The 24366-nt window shown below is 39.6% G+C and overlaps 1 protein-coding gene across 1 annotated transcript in view; it reads right to left on the bottom strand.

Moving 5' to 3' along the window:
* The window catches only part of LOC145410797 (uncharacterized), an 87593-nt gene that overhangs the window by 14461 nt on the left and 48766 nt on the right, over positions 1 to 24366 (bottom strand). The window contains exons 10-13 of the mRNA XM_080280910.1: positions 24061 to 24201; positions 22285 to 22404; positions 13977 to 14108; positions 1112 to 1328 (exon numbers count right to left, since the gene is read on the bottom strand). Coding sequence (XP_080137036.1) covers positions 1112 to 1328; positions 13977 to 14108; positions 22285 to 22404; positions 24061 to 24201 — 610 coding nt within the window. The remainder of the gene's footprint in view (positions 1 to 1111; positions 1329 to 13976; positions 14109 to 22284; positions 22405 to 24060; positions 24202 to 24366) is intronic.

The following is a 24366-nucleotide window of genomic DNA, read 5'->3' as shown; positions in this document are numbered from 1 at the left end:
GGCAGTCTGGGATACGCGTAGGGTGCTGTACAAGCTGCTCTAGGTCATTAAGGATAGAAAAGATGTAGGCTTGTTCGCCAGGTGGATCCGTGAAAGGAGCGGAGAGCCAAAGGTGGTGGTGAACACTGAAATCTCCTAGAATGGAGATTTCAGAGAATGGAGAAATGGATAGAATGTGTTCCATCGTGGAAGTAAGATAGTCGAAGAATTTTTGATAGTCAGTAGAATTAGGGGATAAGTAAACAGCACAGATATATTTAGTCAGAGAATGACAGGAAAGCCGAAGCCAGAGTGTAGGAATTCAGAAGAATCGAGTTCTGGAACACGTGAGCAAGATAAGTCGTTGCGTATATACACACAACATCCACCTTTGGCTTTGATGTGAGTATGGAGAAAGTAGGAGGATACAGAAAAGGGTTTGCTGTCAGTTGCCTCAGACAGCTGAGTCTCAGTGAGAAAGAGAAGGTGAGGTTTAGAGGAAGAGGTGGTGCTCAACAGAGCAAAAGTTAGAGGAAAGGCCGCGAATGTTGCAGAAATGAAGAAGTGAGTCAGACAGTGGCTCCAGGCAGCTCAAGTCGTCACCGGGAGAGGGGCTGAAGGTGGGGGCATTTATGGTCCCCCCCTCCTTGGGACTCTGAGGCTGAGTGTTGAGTAGTCATGATTTTTTTTTGAATTTTGGAAAAGGAAGTGTAGTGTGTACTGTGCATGTAGTTAGGTGTAGATAGTTAGAGAAATTTGTATTGGTGAGCATGCTGGCCTACTCTCTGTGTTACTGAGACACTGAAAAAGTTCAGCAAAGGGGGATGGTCAGGAACTAGTCCTGAGGGCTGATGAAACGGGAGCTCCAGCTCTCCCTGTCAACAGTTTTCCATCCACCTCGGGAGTACTGCCCTGTTCGACTGGTGCTTCAGTCTACTCCTCCTAAATTACAAGTAAAGCATATTTTTCACCACCATGACAATGAGCTGAGTCACTAAAACATCAAGGAACTTTTGTTAAATAATTATTCTTGGTACTGAGCAGCCCTAACACTCCTTAAAATTCCAAGGAAAAAAGGGGGGGGGGGTGAGCATCAAACTGTTTACAACTTTTCTGAAAAAAAGACACTAACCTGTACGAGTCCTCTCTGACAAACCCACTGCCACACTCGCCACACTTGAAATTGCGATAACACGATGGTCGGCCAGCCCTCCTACCACCAGCCCCAGCCAGCACCAGCCCAGTGCCACCTCGTCCTCGCATCCCTCCGCTGCCACCACTGCCACCCCCACGTTTGCGCCCAAACACCTCACATCCATGCTTATTTCGAACATGGTACCGCAAGTTGCCTGTCAAATACAGTAAATAAAGTAAATAAAATGCAATAACATTGGTCTTACTCATACTCTATGCACTATATTAATATCACCAAGACCTTTTTTTCCATAATGGGGTAAGTTCCATTACTATGCCTGATTAATTTCTTCATTATCACCATCCTGACTTTTTTTTTTTTTTTTTTTCCCCCAGTTAGGTAGGATCTGCATTTTTTTTTTTTTTTTTTTTTTTTTCCCCTCAGTGAGGTAGAGTCCAAAATAAAATTTAATTATCATCAACATCCTAACCTTTCTTCCCACCTAAAGATGAGGTAAGAATTTTTTTATTACATTACAGATCAATTTTTACAGTCATTTTATTAACCCTTTGAGGTTCTGGCGATGCTATTTTGGCGCCATTTCAAATCCAACATCAGAGATTCTGCTGACGAATTTGTTCATCATTTTAAGATACTTTTGTGAAATATTTACCATAAATCGTGTTTACGCATCATAACAAAGACACTCCGGGATGATGTCACAGAATGCTTGCTCTGTACGTGGCAGATACTGCGCAGCTGGTATGACTCAATGTCTTTGTTATTTTATTACTTTATTCTTGGTAAATATTTTTCTACGGCAGGGTATAAAATTTTTGGTTTTTGCAAATCTTCAATTCATCATTTTGACTTTATATTCTTTATTTTCCTTTTTTGAACATATTACAATAAAGTACAAATATTCAGCTTTGAAACGACACCAAAATCAGCAATCTGTCATGAAAAAAAATGTACTTACACTGACCAATCAAAGAAAAAGATCGCGAAGCAAATATGCGGCCAAGAATCATAAAAAATTGTGCATCTTTTTCCTTTTGCTGCACCATGCAATAAAATGCAGAAATAACCATAACATAGATATCACTGAAAATGTAATTTATTGAATTTATTGTAGTTTTGCATGGTTTACACCAGATTCATATATCTTCATTACTATTTTTCTGCCAAATATTTATCTACGGCAATGTACAGTATAACATTTTTGGTTTTCACCAAACTTCAATGCATCATTTTAACTTTTTATTTTCTTTTTCCTTTCTTGAATATACAGCCAGCTCTCAATGTGCGATCAGAGAGTGCGAACCTCACATAACACAGAAGGCAATTTCTGAGGCCCAGAAATGGTCAAATCGTGAAAATGACAGATATAATGCGGGTGAAAAAATCTGCCCATTTTTTCAAAAACCATACTATGCTGCGATGATACGGATTACATGGCCGAGGCCACAAATTATGGTTTAAATAGTCATCATCATCATCATCATCATCATCATCATCCAGACCTCCTTTCCCAACCTAAGGCAGGGTGAGGAGTAGCAATATCCAGACAACACAAACTTGCCCAATCCAAATAGGCCACACTTCCATTCACTCATCATTCAAGCCCCCGGAATCCTAGCTCTACCGGATATGCCAAAAAACATTCACCACATTCTGCAGCTTCATACAAACATATCCGGTTGAGTCTGTCCGGAAGCTGCCATGCTCACAAGGGGTGCCAAAATCCCTGATCATGCATTTCTCCTCACAACATTCATCCAGTCAGCTCGATCTCTTGTCAGTTCCCTAGCCTCACCGACTTCCAAACCTCTCTTCCTCAAACACTCATCCACCATATCTCTCCACCTTCACCTTGGCCTACCTCACCTCCTCCCTCCTTCGAATTCGCTCAGGTAAACTTTTTTCACCACTCTGTTGTTATCCATTCTTTCCACACAACCATACCATCTCAGGACACTCTCTTTGATTCTGGTGTCCACCAACTTCCTCACTCCACGCCTTTCACGAATCACACTATTTCGTATCCTATCCACCCTCTGTACTCCATGTACATTCCTCAACAGTCCCATCTTCACTGCTCTGACTCTTGACTTTTCATTTTCATGCCACACCAAAGTCTCGCACCCATGTTAGATTTGGCACTAATACTCCCTCATGTAAGCCTCGTGCAGCTGCAACACTGAAGCCTCTGTTGCTTGTCAAGGTCTTCATTTTGTGGTAGGTCTCCATATTATAATTGCAAATCATAATAGATAGATAGATAAATAGATAGATAGAGAGACAGATAGAAGCAGGAAGTCAAATGATGAGAAGGTGTTGTGTCTGCGAGAATCGAGCAGTGCTAAGCATGTTTACACACTCTTAACACTGAGGAAAGCTGACGACAGCGGCCAGTAAGGAGATGATGCAGTTAGCTGTCAGCAGTCCTCTCGTGAACAAAGATCCACGAGGAACACACGTGACACACCCCTGCTACACCAGATTTTAGGAAAGAGAGTAGAAGGAGACAAGCGACCCTAGAGAGAGGTCGAGACGGAGATTAGCCTTAGAACAGAAAGAGAGAGAGATAGCGAGACAGGGAGGTAGCTACCCGGGACTTATACTCTTCCCATAGAGAGACCTGTTTAATATTTCCAAGACAAATAAAAATAGTCCCATACTATTCTTTACCTCTCCCGTCACTACATGACATCTGGTGGGAAACTACTACAAGATATAAAAGCCGCTCGACCACAAGTCTAAAATATACTTCTCTACAAGTAACTACAAAGTCTTTATGACATTTGGTGGCAGCGAACGTATACGAACCTCGTCTACGAATCAACATTAAATTACTACAAAATATCAAGATTGAAAACAACCAACAACATCAGCTCCTGACAGTATTCTCTCCATCCAGCCCCCTCCGTCTCCCAGATCATTACGCTGATGCAGAGGTCACGAGATCACTCGACGCCTTGCAAGTAGCTTAACGACAAACCAGCAAATCTGCGGACATCGTCTCCGAATTAAAAAGCAAATTTCTACAAAAGCAACCGAGACTACAAGATTAGCTTCAGTTCTACATTGAATCCTACAAAATACAGTCTACAGTGCAAATAGTCTACAAAGTCTACAGCCATCTACAATCAACTACAATTAACAACTCTACGTCGTCTGTATAATCTTCTACACGCACCTACAAGTAGCGGCAGTCTTCATCCCACAACGAGTAAATCACTAGAGAAAAGGACCGAGAAAACCTCCACATAGAAAAACGGAACAAACAAACGAAGAGTGAGACACGACTCACAACTCATCTTACTCACTCGTCTTCACTCAAGTTACTCATCGCTACTCATTCACTCACCACAGCTACCAGTGTGGGAAGCCGACGTCACCATGTGCTGAGATGACATCACAACGCGAGTCTGCCATGCCAAGCAACGTGTGACTGACACCAGGCTCTTCTCACCCACTACTCATTACTCATTATTCACATAGCTCCTACTCAGCAAGCAATTTATTGCGCTCCGATAAGCTACATCGTGCTAGGACATATGATGAATTTAAAACTGAATTTCTGAAGAAATTTTCTGGAGGTATGAACTTCTTGCCAGGTATAATTCCAGAATTACATAAAATTGTAGATCTTGTAAGGGAGCACACTACAAACCATGTGCTCAGTGAAATAACTGCTGATGTCTCCACAATCAAGAGAACCCTATTAGCTACTCTGGAGAATTCTAAATGGATAACAGATGATGGAAAGATGTCCCCAGACCTCATCGTGGACATCATTGGTTATGTAGCTGCCTTGTGTAAATTACCTGATAGAACCCTTAAGATCGCCAAAACAATCGCGTACACCCCAGGAATGTGCTTACTAGACTTAATGAACGAGGTAGAGATGCAGTGCAGTAAAGCAGGTGTGGTCGACACACATGCACATTCTGGTAGAATCAGGGTACCTGAGACAGTATCAGCTGTGAAAACATCTACACCGACCCCAAACAGAGAACAAAATCGATCGCGACCAGAAATGAGGCAGCCCAAACAAACAAAGACGCCTAGACCTCGTTTCCCACACGCCTTCCTACAGGCAGTTTCATAAGTTTCGCGCAGCCCGAGCAGGTCTCACGCCATAAACAATACTTTTTATGGGAAATCACCTCGTAGGGTCACAGTCAAGGGATAGGTCCATTCTGTGTCATTATTGTGCAAAACCAGGACACACAAGGTATGAATGCTTTATCAAGGCAAAAAGAGGATAATCAAAAGACACAAGGATTTGGTCCTTACTGTAGGCATCATAGATACCAAGGGCACTGGACTAGTGATTGCAAAACAGTAGAAAAATTGTGTCTATGTTCAAATCGGGGAAGACCAAGTCATGACAAAAAACGAACAAACGTAAAGAAGAACAAGGTTAAACTTCACATAGGAGGCATGTTGGGAAATGAGTGTATCTTGATACCAGCTGTATGTGAGGATCAAAGCGTTTCCTTATTTTTAGATACAGGCTCTCCAGTGAACTTAATAACACATGAAGAACTAAACAGAATTCTTAAAAATAAAAAGAAAGTAACTTTTCTGGATGAAGCTGATTTAGAATTATACACAGTAGATGGTCAAGAGATTACAGTAAAAGGTATGATAAGATTAAATCTCAGTTTCACAGAAACTACAAGACCATTCTCTGCATTGTTCTATATCGTTGAAAACTTAGCAATTAAAGCTCATATGTTACTGGGCTTAAGATCCATGAGAACTGAGAACATAACTATACTCCCACAAATGAATGGAATAGACTTTGATAATGAATTCATAGAGGAAATACTTTCAGAGCCCTCACCAATTGGTAGAACAGAGCCAAAAAATTGGTAATATTAAAGGCTTAAACAAACATACACAAACAGATGAGTGTATAAATCCACTTACACCAACAACCCCATCCTCCAGAATTAGTGACCCATATATCAGTTCTTATTTATCAATTTTTCCTGCCCATCTCTCTAATGATTTGGTTATACCTCCTAATTCATTCATTAAGGTTACCTTAAAGAGAATATTACTGAATAGTACTGTTCTTGTCTTAGAAGAATTTTGTAAAGTAAAGGGATTGTCAGTAGATAACGCATTATGTCATACGAACGACGAAGGGACTAACTCAGATATTCATTATTAATCACATGAATGGGGAAGTTCAGTTGAAGAAGGGAACTTGCATAGTTAATATTGAAAAATGTTTAGCCCCTGTGAAAGAAATAAATATTGGTGGAGTAACAAGTGAGATAAAATCTACGGATAGAGAAAGAATAAAAGAGAATTTAATTCACTCAGGTGAATTTGTGAAGAAAATGATTTGTTAACCCTGCTGGAAACACACAGGGACACCGTAGCATTGCCTGGAGAACAATTAGGTGTACTAACTTGATTAATCACATGATTAATGTGCACCCAGAAACACCACCAATTTTTATTTACGCAGCTTATCGCATACCACACTCCCAACGTACACTTGCAAATCAGTATGTCGATGAAATGTTAAAGCTTGGAATTATTGAGCCTTCAGTTTCTCCGTGAACGCTCCCTTTCTTTGTGCCCAAGAGAAATGGAGAAATCGTGCGGTAGTAGATTACCGTAAACTAAATAATCACACAATCCCAGACAGATTTCCATGCCATTGTTAAGTGATGTTCTACAGAATATTGGTCCTGAGAATACTGTAATATATTCTCGACCATCGATCTCCTAAACGGATACTATCAGATTCCGGTATCTCAGGAGTCAACGTAAATACACTGCCTTTTCAACAAACAGAGGCCATTATCAATATACAAGAATGCCAATGGACTGAGGACAGCCTTACGTTCAGCGTGTTATGAATTACGTATTGTCGAATTTAGGACAAGGAATATTTGTTTATCTTGTGATATTATTATCGCAACGAAGAATATTAAGGATCATCTCAGGAAATTAGACTTACTCTTACAAAAGCTTAGTGATGCTGGATTAAAATTAAACTTTCTAAATGCAAATTTTTGCTTTAAGGAAATAAATTTCTTAGGCCACAAATTAAGCTCTGATGGTATTCACACCACTGATGACAAAATACAGGCAGTGAGAGATTTTCCTGAACCCACTACGCATTGACGAAGTTAGACAATTTTTAGGTCTGGCTGGGTACTATAGGTCCTTCGTACCACAGTTCTCTCATATAGCCTTCCCTCTATTCCAACTACTCAAAAAAGATGCTGTATTCCAATGGGAAGAAGAACAAAAAGGGCATTTAAAAAATTAAACTAACAAATGCACCTTGTTTAGCATATCAATTACAGAAATCATTTCTTATTTGTACAGACGCATCAGTTAAAGGATTAGGGGCTGTACTGATGCAGAAAGATAAAAGGAAAGAATCAACCAATTGCATTTGCCAGCAGACAAACAAGAGGTGCGGAGAAAAATTATAGCACTACAGACTTAGAGGCACTTGCAGTGATTTTTGCATTACAAAAGTTTCGAGATTTGGTATATGGTCTGAAATCCACTTATTCACCGACCATAAACCACTGGTGGGTATGTTTAAAGAAAAACTCCTTTCTGGGAGGAGAGCAAGATGGAAATGTACAGTTGAAAACTACAATGTACAAATACATTATATACAAGGTAAAATGAATATAGTAGCTGATGCATTATCTAGGAACCCGAACACAATTCAATGCTGACATTAGATCTCAAAGGAAATATCCCAAACCAAGAGGATATCGCAAAGGCACAAAGACTTGACCCAGTATGGTCAAAAGTAATATACAAGTTAGAAAGTGGAGATGACATACAATTACCCAAACTTCATGTCCCACTTGAACAATTCACAATGGTCAATAATACATTATACAAAATTAACTCTAAACAACCAAAACGCCAAAGAAATACTAACCAGTTGGTAGTACCTAATGACATGATACCCCAAGTATTACGAATGATACACGACAGCCCACATGCAGGACACCCTGGAAAGGATAAGACATTCAACCAAGCCCAGCTATTATATTACTGGCCTTCATTACGAAGAGATATAAACAATCATATAGACAGATGCGAATCATGTGCAGAACACAAAGGATACCCAATCACACCTGCACCGATGGGTAGTGCAGTACCACATCAACCATGGGACGTTGTCGCTGTTGATTTACTCAAGATGCCATTATCATACAATAATAACCTATACTTATTAGTAGCAACAGATCATTTTTCCCGTTATGTCATTTTAGCTCCAATTAAAGATAAGACAGCAGAGACAGTAGCAAAGGCAATAACAGATAATGTAATATGTGCGCTTTACTACCCCAAAGGTATTAATAAGTGATAATGGAGGAGAATTTAATTCTGAGATCTTACAAGAAATATGTAAACAATACAATATCAAAAGGTTAACGTTTTTGGCCTATCACCCAGCATCGAATGGGTTGGTAGAGAGACAAAATAAAAAGGTATTAGATGTGCTACGACACATTCTCAGTGAAAATTATGCAAGCTGGGATGATTGGATTCCCCGAGTAGAGGCCTCCATTAATGGGTCTATAAATAAATCCATTGGTGACACACCACATTTCATTATATATGGCACAGATAAAAAATTACCATATGAGCTCCTAGAAGGTGACAGCATGCCTATATACAATTACGATGATTACTCTAAACTCCGTTTACGTGAATTCCAGGACATTCACAAAAGAGTGAAAAAACAATTAACGATGTCCAAGGAAGAAATGACGGAGGCATTTAACAAGAAGGCAAAAGATTCACCTATCAGCTTAGGAGACACTGTTTACGGAGTCATTCATACGAGAGACAATAAATTATCCCCTAAATTTGAGGGCCCATACAGAGTAATTAACATACAAGCAAAGTTTTAATTAGGTCACTTTCAAGTGGCGAGGAAAAACAAGTTCATATTGACCATTTAAAATGAGTTTCAAGGGAATTATCACATAATTATTCAGCCTCGGATACAACCGAACAGGTGAACGTACCTCAAGAAACCAAGCAAGAACACAACAATGATTACAAAAAGAAATTAAGGTCATATACCAAACAATCGAACATAGGTGCAACTATTCCAATGAAATCTGCAGTACATCATTTACGAGAATTAAATATCAATTTAAACTCGTTCTATAAATGAAATAACAGCCAACCGTAACGCACATCATCACTATCATCAACCACAGCTTTATAGGGAATTAATAGATTTTTTTTTTCGGTAGGTTACGATGAAGGGACTTATGCTATGGATTCTCCTATACATAGTAAGAGTATATGCGCACCTAGACCCCAAGCATATAGTACGACAAGGATGCCTCATAGCTCCAACGGCACGACTACAATCGTCAAGGACGTCATGAGTACTGAAATAAGTCTAGATTACTTGTATGACTTACCTACTTATGTAGAAAGACTTGCGACGCCGATGCGAACTCTGGACTTCAAGATAGGGAATTATGTTTCACAAGCACATTACACCAAGGAAGTGGATGAAATGGTGAAGTTAGCGAAATGGAAACTAGAACAGGCGAAGTCAACTATTACTCGTCATGATCCAAGATCTCCCATCTTATGGAGACGGAGGTACTGAGCGACAGGAACAATATCACACGTACTCGCCAAAAGCGCGGTTTGTTCGATCTGGCACAGTTCTTGGGAACATCTTTGGATTGGCTACAGAGGATGACCTTAAAGAAATAAACAACAAATTTAATAAGATAGCTCAGGTACTAACATACCAAGATAAATTCATCACAGGACAGAACTTCGGCAATGAAGACAATTGTGAAAAATCTGAAAACAAGCAGAAAACGTAGCTCGAGAGTGTAGATAAAATAAATGACTTAGAGACAGCGTTACTCTTTTCAGCACTTCTCCATCATCACAGAACATATTGACACGATTCTACTACAATTAGAGAACACTAGAGATCATTTCAGGGCACTTATGCAAGGAATTTCGAATGCTGGTGATGGCAAGATCACAAATGACTTACTCCCAGTTCATGAGCTACGTCAGATAGTTAGTCAAGGCATACATAAACATAAATTGAAGCCATTGTTCCGCAGTAGAATTTATGCAATATTACCCATACTTAGAAGCAACACTAACACCAACATCAGTGATAGTTCATGTACCATTCATCACGGAAGACCTGTTCACAGTATACCAAATACACCCCTTCCCCTATAGAAACAACAACACTTTGGTCATCATCAACATCAACACAGCCACCGAACTCATCATGGTCTCCAAGAGGCGAGACACTGTCACTTTTGCAAGTGAGTCAGCGATTGAAAGCGAAAGTGCCGCACATCCTTACACGCTGTTCATCTTTGTCCTGCGTACATTTTCCACGTTCAGCCTACTGATACGGTCCCTTGTGAAATGGCTATCATCAGCAATAACAATATTCATCATCATTGAAACTTCACTTTTGCTCCAGATAAACTTGTACACCATCAACGCATTGGACACTTCATGAAGTTTTTATTTCCCTCATAACACATCAGTTTACATTGTCTGTCCAGATATACCACCATCTCATACATCAGCCTCAGGATTATACATAGCACCAGACTACTGTGCGGTATTTACACCATCCATGTCTACTTTTTCCACCATCAATCACTACGCCATTATCAACCATACACACAAACATTTCCACCACGGCCTAATATGAACTTAAACATGAGCACAAGTATTAAATGACTTCACCTAAGTCTGAAACTATGCAGCTGATCAATGAAACAATGAAGCCCTGGGAAGATTTGAGTTTGAGTATGTTCAACCCATATTATGTGTATAGCCAAGCACCTTCTGTCTTTATAATCATCTGCATTGTAGTTGCAGTATTGCTGTGGCAATGCACAGAATGCATGCAAGAATTGCTAATTTGGTGTCATTGTTTTGTGGGGTGAAATTTAACATCACAGTTAACCACCCTGAATGAAGTGTATATATTTTGTATATAGTATTAATTATATATATATAAAAAAAAATTAAAAAAAAAAAATAATAATAATAATACAAAGAAGAATGACCCATATATGACAGACCAGTACCATTATCTTTGAATGAAATATTAATAACTCTTACAATAATCTTAATTTTAAACTATTTTTATTCTTGCATGTATGCATTTCACTATAATATCCCAAGTACATACTGTATTACAGTTAAATAATTTACTTTAATGCATTTATTCAAATATGTATACAACTTATTTAAAATGTAATATTACTGAATAATCACTATTTACTATGAATAATATATGTATACAATATTCATACAATTATGTTACTTTACAATATTATGTATTTCACTTAATTAGCTTATAAGTTCATTATAATGTGTATGTAGTATGTATTAATATGTTATAACTATTAAATGTCGATGGTACGCCATTTTTGCGCAGCCGAGCAATGTGGTAGGTCTCCATATTATAATTGCAAATCATAATAGATAGATAGATAAATAGATAGATAGAGAGACAGATAGAAGCAGGAAGTCAAATGATGAGAAGGTGTTGTGTCTGCGAGAATCGAGCAGTGCTAAGCATGTTTACACACTCTTAACACTGAGGAAAGCTGATGACAGCGGCCAGTAAGGAGATGATGCAGTTAGCTGTCAGCAGTCCTCTTGTGAACAAAGATCCACGAGGAACACACGTGACACACCCCTGCTACACCAGATTTTAGGAAAGAGAGAGTAGAAGGAGACAAGCGACCCTAGAGAGAGGTCGAGACGGAGATTAGCCTTAGAACAGAAAGAGAGAGAGATAGCGAGACAGGGAGGTAGCTACCCGGGACTTATACTCTTCCCATAGAGAGACCTGTTTAATATTTCCAAGACAAATAAAAATAGTCCCATACTATTCTTTACCTCTCCCGTCACTACATGACATCTGGTGGGGAAACTACTACAAGATATAAAAGCCGCTCGACCACAAGTCTAAAATATACTTCTCTACAAGTAACTCTACTTTCAACTTCTTTTGCACATTTTCCTCTCTTTTCTATCACTGTACCCAAGTATTTGAATTCTCTCACCAATTCCAGTCTCTCTCAATTCACTGTGACATCATACTGGGAGTCACCTTCTCTCTCAATAGTCATTATGCAAAAAAATTGGTCATAACACAGTGGGAACAGACATAATGCAGGCAGTGATAGTCATAGCACTGGTTGGATCAGCCAATGACGTATGGCTGTCATGTGTCTGTGCAGGGTGTCATCACGGTCCACTGAGCATTCCTGCCCCACTTGAGTCTATCCTCTTCCCATGCTCTGGCTCCACACGTGGTATGTGTTATCTTTGCTCTTATTTTTGGCCACCTGGAGACCAGTAGGAGTCCTGCTCGGCCTCGGAACCCCACTCATCCTCCCCTCAGCAAGCCCACAACCTCTTCAATTCAAGGTGAGGAATCCTCCAGTGTTTGTATATAAGGAAGTCACTATTAGGTAGGTAAATGTCCTGGGAAAAATCCCTAAAAACTGCCCCAAAAGGTGAACTTGGGGCTGGCTTGGGTAACATGAAACCCTTAACATGTAAACATATGGCCCTATAACGAGAAAATCTCATAAAGTGGGACCTTCTGGGGACAATATTCACGTGTTATGTGAAAGCTCACTGTACTACGATAAAGTACATTTTGGTGGCCTCAGTGTGACACCAAAACCAGCATTCTATCATAAGAAATTATTTAAACTGACCAATCAAAGAAAAAGATAGCAAAAAGAATACTGTATGCAGCCAAGAATTGTAAAAAATTGTACGTCTTTTTCCTTTCACTTGACCGAGCAATAAAATGCAGAACTTACCATAATCTGTATATCATTGCAAAAGTAATTTATTTTAGTTTTGCACGGTTTAAACTAGATTTATAAATTATTTATTTATTTATTTTTGCTGAATCTTTTTCTACAGCAATGTATAAAACTTTTGGTTTTTGGCTAACTTCAACTTGTCATTTTGACATTCTATTTTTTTTTTTTTTTCCTTTTTTGAACATACTACGACAAAGTACAACTATTCAGGTTTAAAATGACACCAAAACCAACATTCTGTCATGAAAAGTGTATATACACAGAGTGATCAAAGAAAAATATCGCAGCATGAAGATGTGGGTCAGCATGAGAGCGGCTGACTCAAGCACAGACATAACCCACCCGGCTCAGAAACCTGATAAGGTGCATATGCTACAATCACTGCCACTTTCACCTTCTCAAACATGAACTTTACATACATATATCTCAAGCTGACACATTTGTAATCTCTCATTCCACTCTCCCACACTTCATTCATCAACAAAGCAACTCCATTGCACCTTCCTTGCCTATTCATGCCCAACCTTACACACTTTACACCTTCCCACTCCTCCATTTCACACCCTTTCATTTTTGTTTCACACAATGCCATCTATCTACTTCATAATGAAATATGGATATGATAACTCTGCTACTTAGTACGAGTACTGTATTGCATGCCCACTCGTGAATCAGGGACGAAGGTTTGCCTACAACTCCAGTGCATCTGCTTCTCACTTAGGGAATGTGTCACTTTTTTCCTTGACTTACAATATCAGTGAGAATCACCTATGGGCAGAGGCATACCACATCTCTCTCAGCTTGAGAATATTAACCAGCATCAGTAAAGTGTAGAACACAACAGGTGAAAATGTAGGCAAATTTTGTCACTGACTGTACCTTTTACAACACAGAAAAGAGGGTGGGAAGACAAGACTTGGTGAATTATTACAGCATGTAAAGAAGCCAAGAGATAATATAAGGAGCTGCTTTTCTCCACTGACCTGTTGTTTTACACGTGAAGGAGCAATAGCGACATTGGAAGGGCTTCTCCTGGGAGTGAATGAGCATGTGTTGTCTCAGGCCAGTGTTGCTGGTACTCACATGCTCACATAACTCACACTGCAGCAATACATCTGGACAAAACACAACAAAGTCAGAACACAACACACTCTGCAGCAACACATCTGGACAAACCACAACAGAGTAATTGACACTACAGCATCACATCTGTACAAAACACAATATAGTAACTTACACTGCAGCACCACATTTGGATGAAATACAATTAAGTAGCTCATATTGCAACAATATATCTATACAAAACACAAGAATGTAATTCACACTGAGCAACACATCTGTACAAAACACTATAAAGTCAGATTTTTGGTTCATGACTGAGGGGTTACAATAAAAATACTCATTTCTAACATCAAAATAATTTCATAAGGAAACAACTTGAAATTAGTACAGTAAAACCTTGATATAACGGATTTCAACAGACCAGAATTCACTTTTATCGAAATCGAGGAGTTACCGGACTAAATTCTTACATATCGGAAAAAGTCGATAAAGCCAAAAGCAGTCCAGACTGCCTGACCACTTCAGCTATGTTCACCAGAATAAGATAAATAAAAAACATGTTTATCAGTGTACAGTACAGCATTCATCCAACCATCATCTAATCCAGTGTTGCTGCATGAGAAGCATAGAGGCCTGAGGCTAGGCAAGTTGGTCCTGACATTCAAGATGAGAGTGAACAGCCTCACTCATCTGTAAGTGGCATTACATGAGCAATAAACCCCAACCATCCCTTGGATACAAACCTGCACAGGCTCAATCCGATTTGAGTGCCTTAACTGCCCACTAAACCACCAGGTGCCATAATTTGGTCATATGGTTACCACCCAGCCTAGTAAATAGTTTCCTGGTGTACAGGAAACCATTTGGCTTGTCACTCAGTGCAGAGTCACCCATAGACAGAAGGAAGAGGAAAGAATGAAGGAAGGAAAGAAAGACAGAAGATGAAGGAAGGAAGAGAGGAAAGGGCAGGCGCCCAAGAGCAACACCACATTGAGTGGGTGGATGGTGAGTACCATTAACCACACTACAGTACAGTATCAATATAAATATCATACCATTTGATTATTGTAGTGAATGTATAATACAGTACAGTACTGCAATGATGGTGAAAACAGTTTAAAAACCATTGGTGCAATCAGGACTAATGTCTGATATACAGGTACTAGGAAAAGTCCGGGTTAGTAGGGGGAAGCCCGGATGTCGCTTTTATAGATATTTCACTTTTTTCGGAATGGCTTGGGCCCCAGTTAGTCTGTTATAGTGAGATTTTACAGTACTAACTTTATCACTGTCAATAGCATCACATAACACCACAAGTATATACAATAAACTCTCAATTATCCAGCGTAATTCAGCCAAGCCCTACGCCAAATAATGTGAAATGCTGGATATTGCACAGTACACCCCATCGGCTCAATATTCAGCATCAAGCTGGGCATTGCATAACTATCCATCTTGACCCTATATCCTACAAATTTTCCCATGAAAACTACGCATAAAAGACAATAAAGTAATGATACAACACAGTAATACAGTAGAGTAAACTTCTCAATCATCTGTCATCACAATATCAGGTCCAATGCAATATCTGGTGCTGCTGTTTCGACTCTATTAAAGCAACATCCGGCAAAATTATGCAATACCCACCGCCAAAATGGGACATAACCGGCAGTTCTGTGTAATAACCAGCATCGAGGTTTATGAACCAGCTTGTAAACGGTAACCAACCAGTGCTGTATTACTGTATTGTATCATTACTTTATCGTATTTTATACTTAATTTTTATCCTTTATTCATGAGAAAGCATTTAGGATAGAAGGACGAGACAGATAGTATCGCAATATCCAGTTCAACACCGAATATTGAGCCCATGGTGGGTGCCATGCAATATCCAGATTTCATGTTATTCAGAGCAGGGCTTGGCTGAATTACACTGGATAATTGAGAGTTTACTGTAATACGGTGCCGGCTGGCTACCATTTATGAGCTGACTGGTACACCTCGATGCTAGATATTGCACAGAACTGCCAGTTATTTTCTGCTGTCGCAGCGGATACTGCATAATTTCACTGAATATTGCTTCAATAAAGCCGAGTCAGCATCGCCGAATTCTGTACTGGGCCAGATATTGCAACGATGGATAATCGAGAGTGTGCTGTCTAGCAGAGCTGGGAACTTCCGGAAAACGCAAATTCCGTAATTGTGAAAGTGTGACTTCATTTGCAGTTTTGTGCTTGTGGAACCACTTCCGCAAATGCAAATCTGCCCGCAAACATCTACATGGCCTAGCCCGGCAGGAGGTTTCTGAGAGAGTTCCCGACTCGCCAGTGCCAGCCACCACTCCCACACTGTTGATATATGTACGATAAATATTGCATATATATGATAAATTCACCTTCAGTATGATGTACAACAGCATTTTTCATTATCATACATTTTGTATGATAATTTTACGATTCCATCAAAAAGAGAGAGAGAGAGAGAGAGAAAGAGAGAAATGCTGAAGATCAGATTCATCTCTTTTTTTATATTTACTGGCTTCATACCAAGCTCTCAGGAAAGGCATGAAAATGGGTTTAAGCCAAGAGGGGGCAATGTTCATACTCGCGATTAAATAATAACGCATAACATCGTCATACCAAGTCATATTCTACTTTACACTGGAGGGTTCCTATTATCTTAATGATATACAGTATGTGCTTTCTGGGGAGAGGGTAAGAAATAATCAAAGGATAAAAGCCAGCAAAGATGTTTCTTCCTCCAAGAAAAATATAAAGCCTAAGTCAAGATCAATTTATTTTATGGATTCTCAGATGTTTATAATGTGTGCTACTGATGTAAACTACATCGATACTAGAAAGACTTGTTTAGCATACAAGCCAAAAACAAGAAGAAAAGTGCAAAGATGTGCTATGAAGCCTCCCAGTCCACTTTCAATACGACCTTTAGTCTAAATTTCAAATTTGTAGTCTAAATTTCAAATCTGTCAGACTTATGGCATTGCCAGTGCCAGTATTTCAATAGCAACAAAATTCATTATGTATATAAATAATTTTTTTTTTTTTTTTTTTTTATAACAGAACAAAGGAAGGAAAAGCGAATAAAAAAAATAAAAAAATCCATACACCAGATTACTGGCATCCTCCATTCATAAAATATCCGTAACAGTTGGACTTGAACAGCTGTAAGTTGAAGTTTGGGGGGAAACAACTCTGGGGAAGCGAGTTCCAGAGAGATGCAGTTCGGGGAATAAAAGAATTCTGACGGGCAGAAGTTCTGCAATATGGCTGAGTGACATTCCAGTCATGAGTGCTACCAGATGCCAAATAAGGGAAGATTAAATAAGAAACATACAAAATGAAACTGAACACAATTATACCAATTTCCTTACCAGACAACCATCTTTCCCCATGCAGTATCAATACAGATAGATAGATAGACAAGTAGATAGATAGACAGGTATACCATAGGCTGGACTTATCTCAGTTGTTGGAGGAGTCTGACTGTGACCAAGGAGTGACGACTGAGGAGCTTAGAGCTAAGGAACAGAGGTGGACTAGTGTGTCAACTTGTCAAGTGTAAGCTGTAATAATTTAATTCATTTATATACAACAAACAGTGAAGGATTTACCCTTGTTTTGTAGTAAAAACAGTCTATTATACTAACAAGTGATATATATATTTTAGTTTTACTATACAGTAACTATAATTTTATATATCCCCTTCATAACTTTAGACAATTTCCAAACTTCATAAAGTCATCTGTTGTTGGTCAGAATAGAGTAAACAGAGATACAGTTGTAGTGGATGAGTAACTAGAGATGATTTTTAACCCCTTGATTATGAAAAATATCATCCTAATCTTAATACAAGATGCAGTGCCAAAACTCATTCCCGGCAATGATTTTAGTGCTGACATATAAACACAACAGGATATTTAGTCAACAATGTCACATATCAAATTTGGAGTAAATCAGATGAAAATTGATTATTTCATGCCCATTTGATATTTTAGGCCCAACCCACCTGACACTGACCCCCCTGATGTAATGAGGCATGTTATTGGATGCAGATTTGAAAGATGCACTTTTAGGTTTTGGTTTCATGTCAATATGACGAATTCGAAAGGAGTTACGACAAAAAAATGTTTTCTTTCCTCTCATTAACCTCTAAACCACAGGGTTGTTTTTGCCTGACTTGTGTGTCTCGCGGGCATATTCGCGCTCCAACAGACTCTAAAAATATTTGCCAAAAATCAGTTATTAGTCCTAGAATATTATAATTACATATGCATATGGCACATACCTTCAGCTTTCTCCTGGGATGTTTGTTGAGCCTTCGTTCAGTAGTACTGTAGGACTTGTGGAGATCTCTGAAGTTGGGTAACGAAGTCTCCACTTTACACTTCCCGACAACCCATAATATGATTACCACAGCCTGATATTATCAATAAAAACACTATTCTATGATTCTCAAATAGTCTGGAATCCATACTCCAAAAAAAAAACACTGTGAAAGCAATGAAAATTACGAGCGCGAATGACCTTCCCACTTGACATCGTTCGCCGCTGGTGTTCTGTCATTTATTATTCATAAAAACACTCACAGTTTATATTTCTACTACTATATAACACTTATATATATCTACAGTCTTTATCCATCAGTTTCCTTCAGTAATAGTAGTTTATTTTCACTGTAGGCATTCAATTTCTCTTTCAGTAAAATACGTAGCATTCACTTTCTCGTCCTGTATACTAGCGTTGAGAGTGAATCTGTCACTTTCATTTTCACTTTCATAACTCATAGTATTCATACATGCTAGAGTGAAACTTTCGCTTTCATTACTCGTAGTATATATACTCGTATTCTTATATTACTACTCATTTATATTTCTATTTAGATTCTCTATTTTATTTACATTTCTATTTCATTTACACTGTGTTATGCAGTCACTTGCAGTAACTTATAAAACTATTTTCCACTGTTCACTTATATTTACATTCATTGCTTTCACTTGCTGTTTACACATTATTTATACATTACTGTATTTACATTTCCACTTGCACTGTTATACTCACCAGATAGAACGTAGTCACTGTCTATCATTTTCATTGACAAGTTAGCCAGTTCACGTTCCAGAGTCACTTACCCCTTTACCTCTTTCCACATGAGGTTTAGTAAGGGTAGAGGTCACAAGGCCCATTGCATGGGGCTAAAAAGCAGCATAATTGGGCAGGCGCGAATCCGACATGCTTTCACCTTGAAAGACGACAGTAAACTGAATACAGTGTGGTGGCCTGCCTGCCTAGGGGAAGTGCAATGCTGCCAATGTCAGCAGGGTGAAAGCTGCTAATATATACGCTATGAAATGATTAGCAGGAAATCTAGACAATACATAATACATTAGGTAGTTTCAGGTGAATGTAAATATCACTTAGGCGTCTCCCTTCCTTTCTTATATATATTTTTATTATGAGAATAGATTATACGGCATATTTCAAGGGGAAATAAACAGTGAAAATTAGCGAACGAGTGCACGTGAGGTGTTGTCAGGTGATAATTAGCCAATTCCAGGTGTATGGCACTATCACTTACCTTACTTCTTTCTTGTATATATTATTTGGTATAAGAATAGGACATAGGGCTTATTTCAATGGATGAAATCAGTGGAAAATTCCAGGGAAGATTTACTTAGTGTAGCACGGCCGGGCAGGCGAGAGGAGAGGGTAATGGAGGGGAGGTAGGAAGGGGAGTCAAGAACGAGGAGAAATGGCTAAATTGTCAACAATGGATGGGAGTACAGATGAGATTAGGAGTGCTGACTAGTCTTGGACATTGGCAGTACTGATAGATGATACAAGCCACCACTTGAAAGCCTGGGCATATTCAAAATAACACAGAATCACAAAAGTGACGCCCCACGGTATGATCCCTTGCTCCCAAGTGTCACGAAAGTGACACCCCGCGGTTAAGGGGTTAATTTTGGGCTTACAGCTTGGGCCTTGGCCCAATCTGGCCCAAAATTTAATCAGGTAATCAAAAGATCATAGGTCATCATCCCCGTTATTTCAGTCAAAATCGCACCAGTAGTTTTTGCGAAAAATTGTTTACAGACTGACAGACAGACAAATAAACAAACAAACAGACAGACAAACTGAGTGAAAACAATACCCGTCCCTGAGCCCCTCCAGGGTAGGGACGGGTAATAATCCTCTAATGGTAGATCAGATATTCATTCTTAGATCCTTAGTGGAAAAGTTTCTAGAGATGGGAAAGAAGCTGTATGCGGCTTTCATGGATTTGGAGAAAGCATATGACACGGTGGATAGACAAGAATTGTGGAAAGTATTAAGAATATATGGAGTAGATGGGAAGTTGCTGAATGCTGTGAAGAGTATGTATGATGGTGCTAAGACTGCAGTGCGTGTGGATGGTGAACTAAATGAATTTTTCTCTTTGAAGGTTGGGTTGAAACAGGGATGTGTCATGTCTCCATCGTTGTTCAATCTGTACATGGATGGGGTAATAAAAGAGGTACAAGGCAGGGTAGTGGATGTTGAAGTGGCCCTGGTGAGTGAGGATAGTGTTTGGAAACTCCCTGTACTGTTGTTTGCAGATGATACTGTGTTGTTGAGTGAAGACGAAGGAGAGCTGCAAGGCTTGGTGGATGAGTTTGGGAGAGTGTGCAAGAAACGGAATCTAAAGGTGAATGTAGGGATGAGTAAAGTGATGGTCTTTGAGAGAGGTGAAGTCCATGAATGTACAGCAAGGTTGGATGGTGAGGAATTGGAAAATGTGAGTACGTTTAAGTACTTGGGTAATGTGATGAGTAAGGATGGATGTTTGGAGGGTGAATAGCTTGAAAGGGTACAGCAGGGAAGAAAGGTTGCTTGTTCCTTGAAAGCAGTGATAAGAAACAGGGAAGTGAGCATGGAAGTGAAAAAGTTACATGACAGTATTGTGATACCAACTCTAATGTATGGAAGTGAAGCTTGGACGTTGTTGGAAGGACACAAGTCAAGAGCGACAGCAGTGAAAATGAGTTCTTTAAGAGGAGCCTATGGAGTCACATGGAGAGACAGGCTGACGAATGAGGATATAAAGGAGCGTTGTGGTGTGGATGTGGATGTGATACGAAGCATTGGGAGGAACACACTGAGGTGGTTTGGCCATGTGGAGAGGATGGAGGGTGAAAGACTGACGAAGAGAGTGTATGTGAGTGAGGTGGAGGGAGGAAGAGGGAGGGGGAAGCCAAGGATGAGATGGAGGGATGGGGTGGAGAGGTATATGAGAGAAGGGGGTGTGAGATGGGAGCAGGGCAGTGAAATGGCGGGGGACAGGACGACGTGGAGGCGATTTGTTTGTGACCACCCCAAACGGGATTGAGGCATCTGGCAATAGATAGATAGATAGGTATACAGAATAAAATGAAACTGATGCCAAGGTAATGAAAGGAATAAAAATGGTTTGTGTTAACGTTTTTGCATTTGTGGAACTGCTAATTTCAAGAATTTTGTGGATCTGCAGTTGCAGAAGGCAATTTTTTGAGCTTGCAGATTTGCGTTCTGAAAGTGAATTTTTGTTTGCGGTGCCCACCTCTGCTGTCCCTAATAGCTATATGCTCAAACTTTAATCCCTTCAATCCAATGATGTACTGTATTCTGTATTTTATTCTTACTATCTTCAATAGAGTTCATTAGGCTTTTGGAGGTCCACATACAGTGAAGGGGCACAGGAGGACTGCATCTAATCTCTCATGTTTGAATAGCCTCTGCATGGCTGAATAAATAGTCTGAAGGTAGCAAGAATTCCAGACAATATACATCACTGAATTGAGGGGGCTACATAACCGAGGGAGGGCTACTCCCCCCCCCCTTTTTTTTTTAGGGGGAGGGGGGGATTTCTGAAGCTTGTAACAAGCAATACGAAGACTGTATGATTTAAACTATGCTCTGTCCACTTTAACTTTAACTACCACCTCTGCATCTTGAATGCTGATTTGTAACGAGATCAACACTAAAATATCATGTCAGTCAAGAAGTGGTGCTATAGAATGGATGTGGAGCTGCCATGTTGTCTTACTCTACCACTCATCTACAAGAAATAAGATGCAAATGGACAAAAATTCTGGCAGATGAACTACAGTTTTACCAAGAACTGCCATCATACTTAAACCAGACACTCAAACCAGGTGGTACAAAGGGCTGAAAATAACACAAATGAACTCACTCGCATGGGACTTCTCATGGTCCTTCAGCTGTTTGCGACTGTTGCCCAGAAAGTCACACTTGGTACAGCTAAACTTGGCTCCTTTAAAGTGATTCAGCCTCATGTGAACCGTTAGGTTTGCTGAAACACAAATCACACTCATAATTTAAATACTTTTCAACTACAAGTCAATGAAAAATTTACTACAGTACAGTTTACCAATTCAGCACTACAGTATATCATATATTCTCTCCCTCATTTAATAAACATCATCATCCTACTCAATGTTTTCCTTTACTTCATCCCATGATGCCATTTAAGGTTATATCTGTGAAAGAAAAAGTAATCATACTACATGGAGTGATTTGCACATATTTAACATTAATATAAAAAGCAGATGCCCATTATATATAAATCTGTCAGAGAACTATGATGCCAAAAATTATATTTCAAAACAGGGAAGCTCTACATGACATAACTCTAAATAAAAAACAAATGTGTCATGATAGTGGAATCACATCTACAGTAGCAGGGAACTAAGGTAAATAATGTTGTGAGGTGTGCTGCTGCTGTCCCATGTTTCAACTTCAACAGTTATACTCTATCACACTGTTTCTTCTTCTTTAAGTGCTCTTTTCCAAGCTTTCTGGAATCACAGTTGTTTTCAGCTGCTATTGTTTTCCCTAATAGCCTGTTCATTCTTCTAAGTTCTCACCTGATCAAACCGAACCAAGGTAGTGAAAGAATTGTGCAGGAAGAGCTTTTAGGAGGTAAAGACTGCTGGGACCAGTGTAAGATGCAGGTTTCTACAATAATAAGCATATTTCACAAGCATGTCTTCCCACCAGAACCTAGTAGCCTAGCACTGTGGTACCTCACCCCACTCTAATGTACAGGTATCTGTTATGATTAAAAGTACTTCCTCAATAACACATCTACACAAACACATGCAAAGAGGTCTCTCCTGAAATAAGTAAACCTTTTAGGCATTAACCAAAAAAAAAAGTAACAAGATGTAATCTGACCACAGGTATTGATAAAACTCTTAAACCCTTCAGTTAAATAGGTATCTGGGGAAAAAAAAAAAAAAATGGTCTGGCTATAGCCAAAATATTGCTAATCAATATCATCTGACTGAAGAGTTGCTGTTGTTGCCCCAGGCCCATCTGCACATGAACCCAGTGAAGTGCAGGCTAAAGCTGCCCTTCTCCAGCAGTTCACCAACCTTCTTTTTGGGGGGATGGGATAAGGAGTGAGATGAGGAATGTTCGTTTAACCAGGTAGTAGAGCTGCCTGGTTATATCTATCTATCTCTATCTATTGCCAGATGCCTTAATCCCATAAGGGGTGGCCACAAACAAACTGCCTCCATGTCGTCCTGTCCCTCGCCATTTCACTGCCCTGCTCCCGGCTCACACACCTATCTCTCATATACCTCTCCACTCAATCCCTCCACCTCATCCTTGGCCTCCCTCTACCCCCCTCCACCTCACTCACATACACTCTTCCTGTCAGTCTCTCACTCTCCATCCTCTCTACATGGCCAAACCACCTCAATGTGTTTCTCCTAATGGTTCCTATTACATCCACATCCACACCACAATGCTCCATCACATCCTCATATGTCAGTCTGTCTCTCGATGTGACTCCACATGCTCCTGTCAAATAATTCATTTCCACTGCTGTCTCCTGGTTATCACTGATACACTTTATCAGGGAGTCCATCTCCAGGACCTGTGATGGGATAAAAAGATATATATAACTTCATGCAGATGATGATACAGTAGAATCACTCACATTTAATGGCACAGGCATAGTCACAGGCTGTACACTTGTATGGCTTCAGGCCTGTGTGAAGGCGCTCATGCCGTCTCAGATCAGAGCTGGTTTTAAACGCTGCTGAGCAATTGTCAACCATGCACTGGAATGGTGTGTCTCCTGAGGCAACAAAATTATGAGATTACATCTTGCAGTGTCCTAAACCATCAGCTTTCACTTACAGCACAGTTGTCTCCAAACACTTTCAACTTGTCCATGAAGTACAGCACAGTATATATTTGTCTGAAAACAAAGATAATTATCTTTTCTGCATGCAGGCGCACA

Source organism: Coenobita brevimanus, chromosome 86 (genome assembly GCF_032717465.1).
Source record: "Coenobita brevimanus isolate Jiangsu-jjx chromosome 86, ASM3271746v2, whole genome shotgun sequence".
Taxonomy (NCBI): domain Eukaryota; kingdom Metazoa; phylum Arthropoda; class Malacostraca; order Decapoda; family Coenobitidae; genus Coenobita; species Coenobita brevimanus.
Note: the sequence above shows the minus strand (reverse complement) of the source record. Positions and strands in the feature narration are given on the sequence as shown.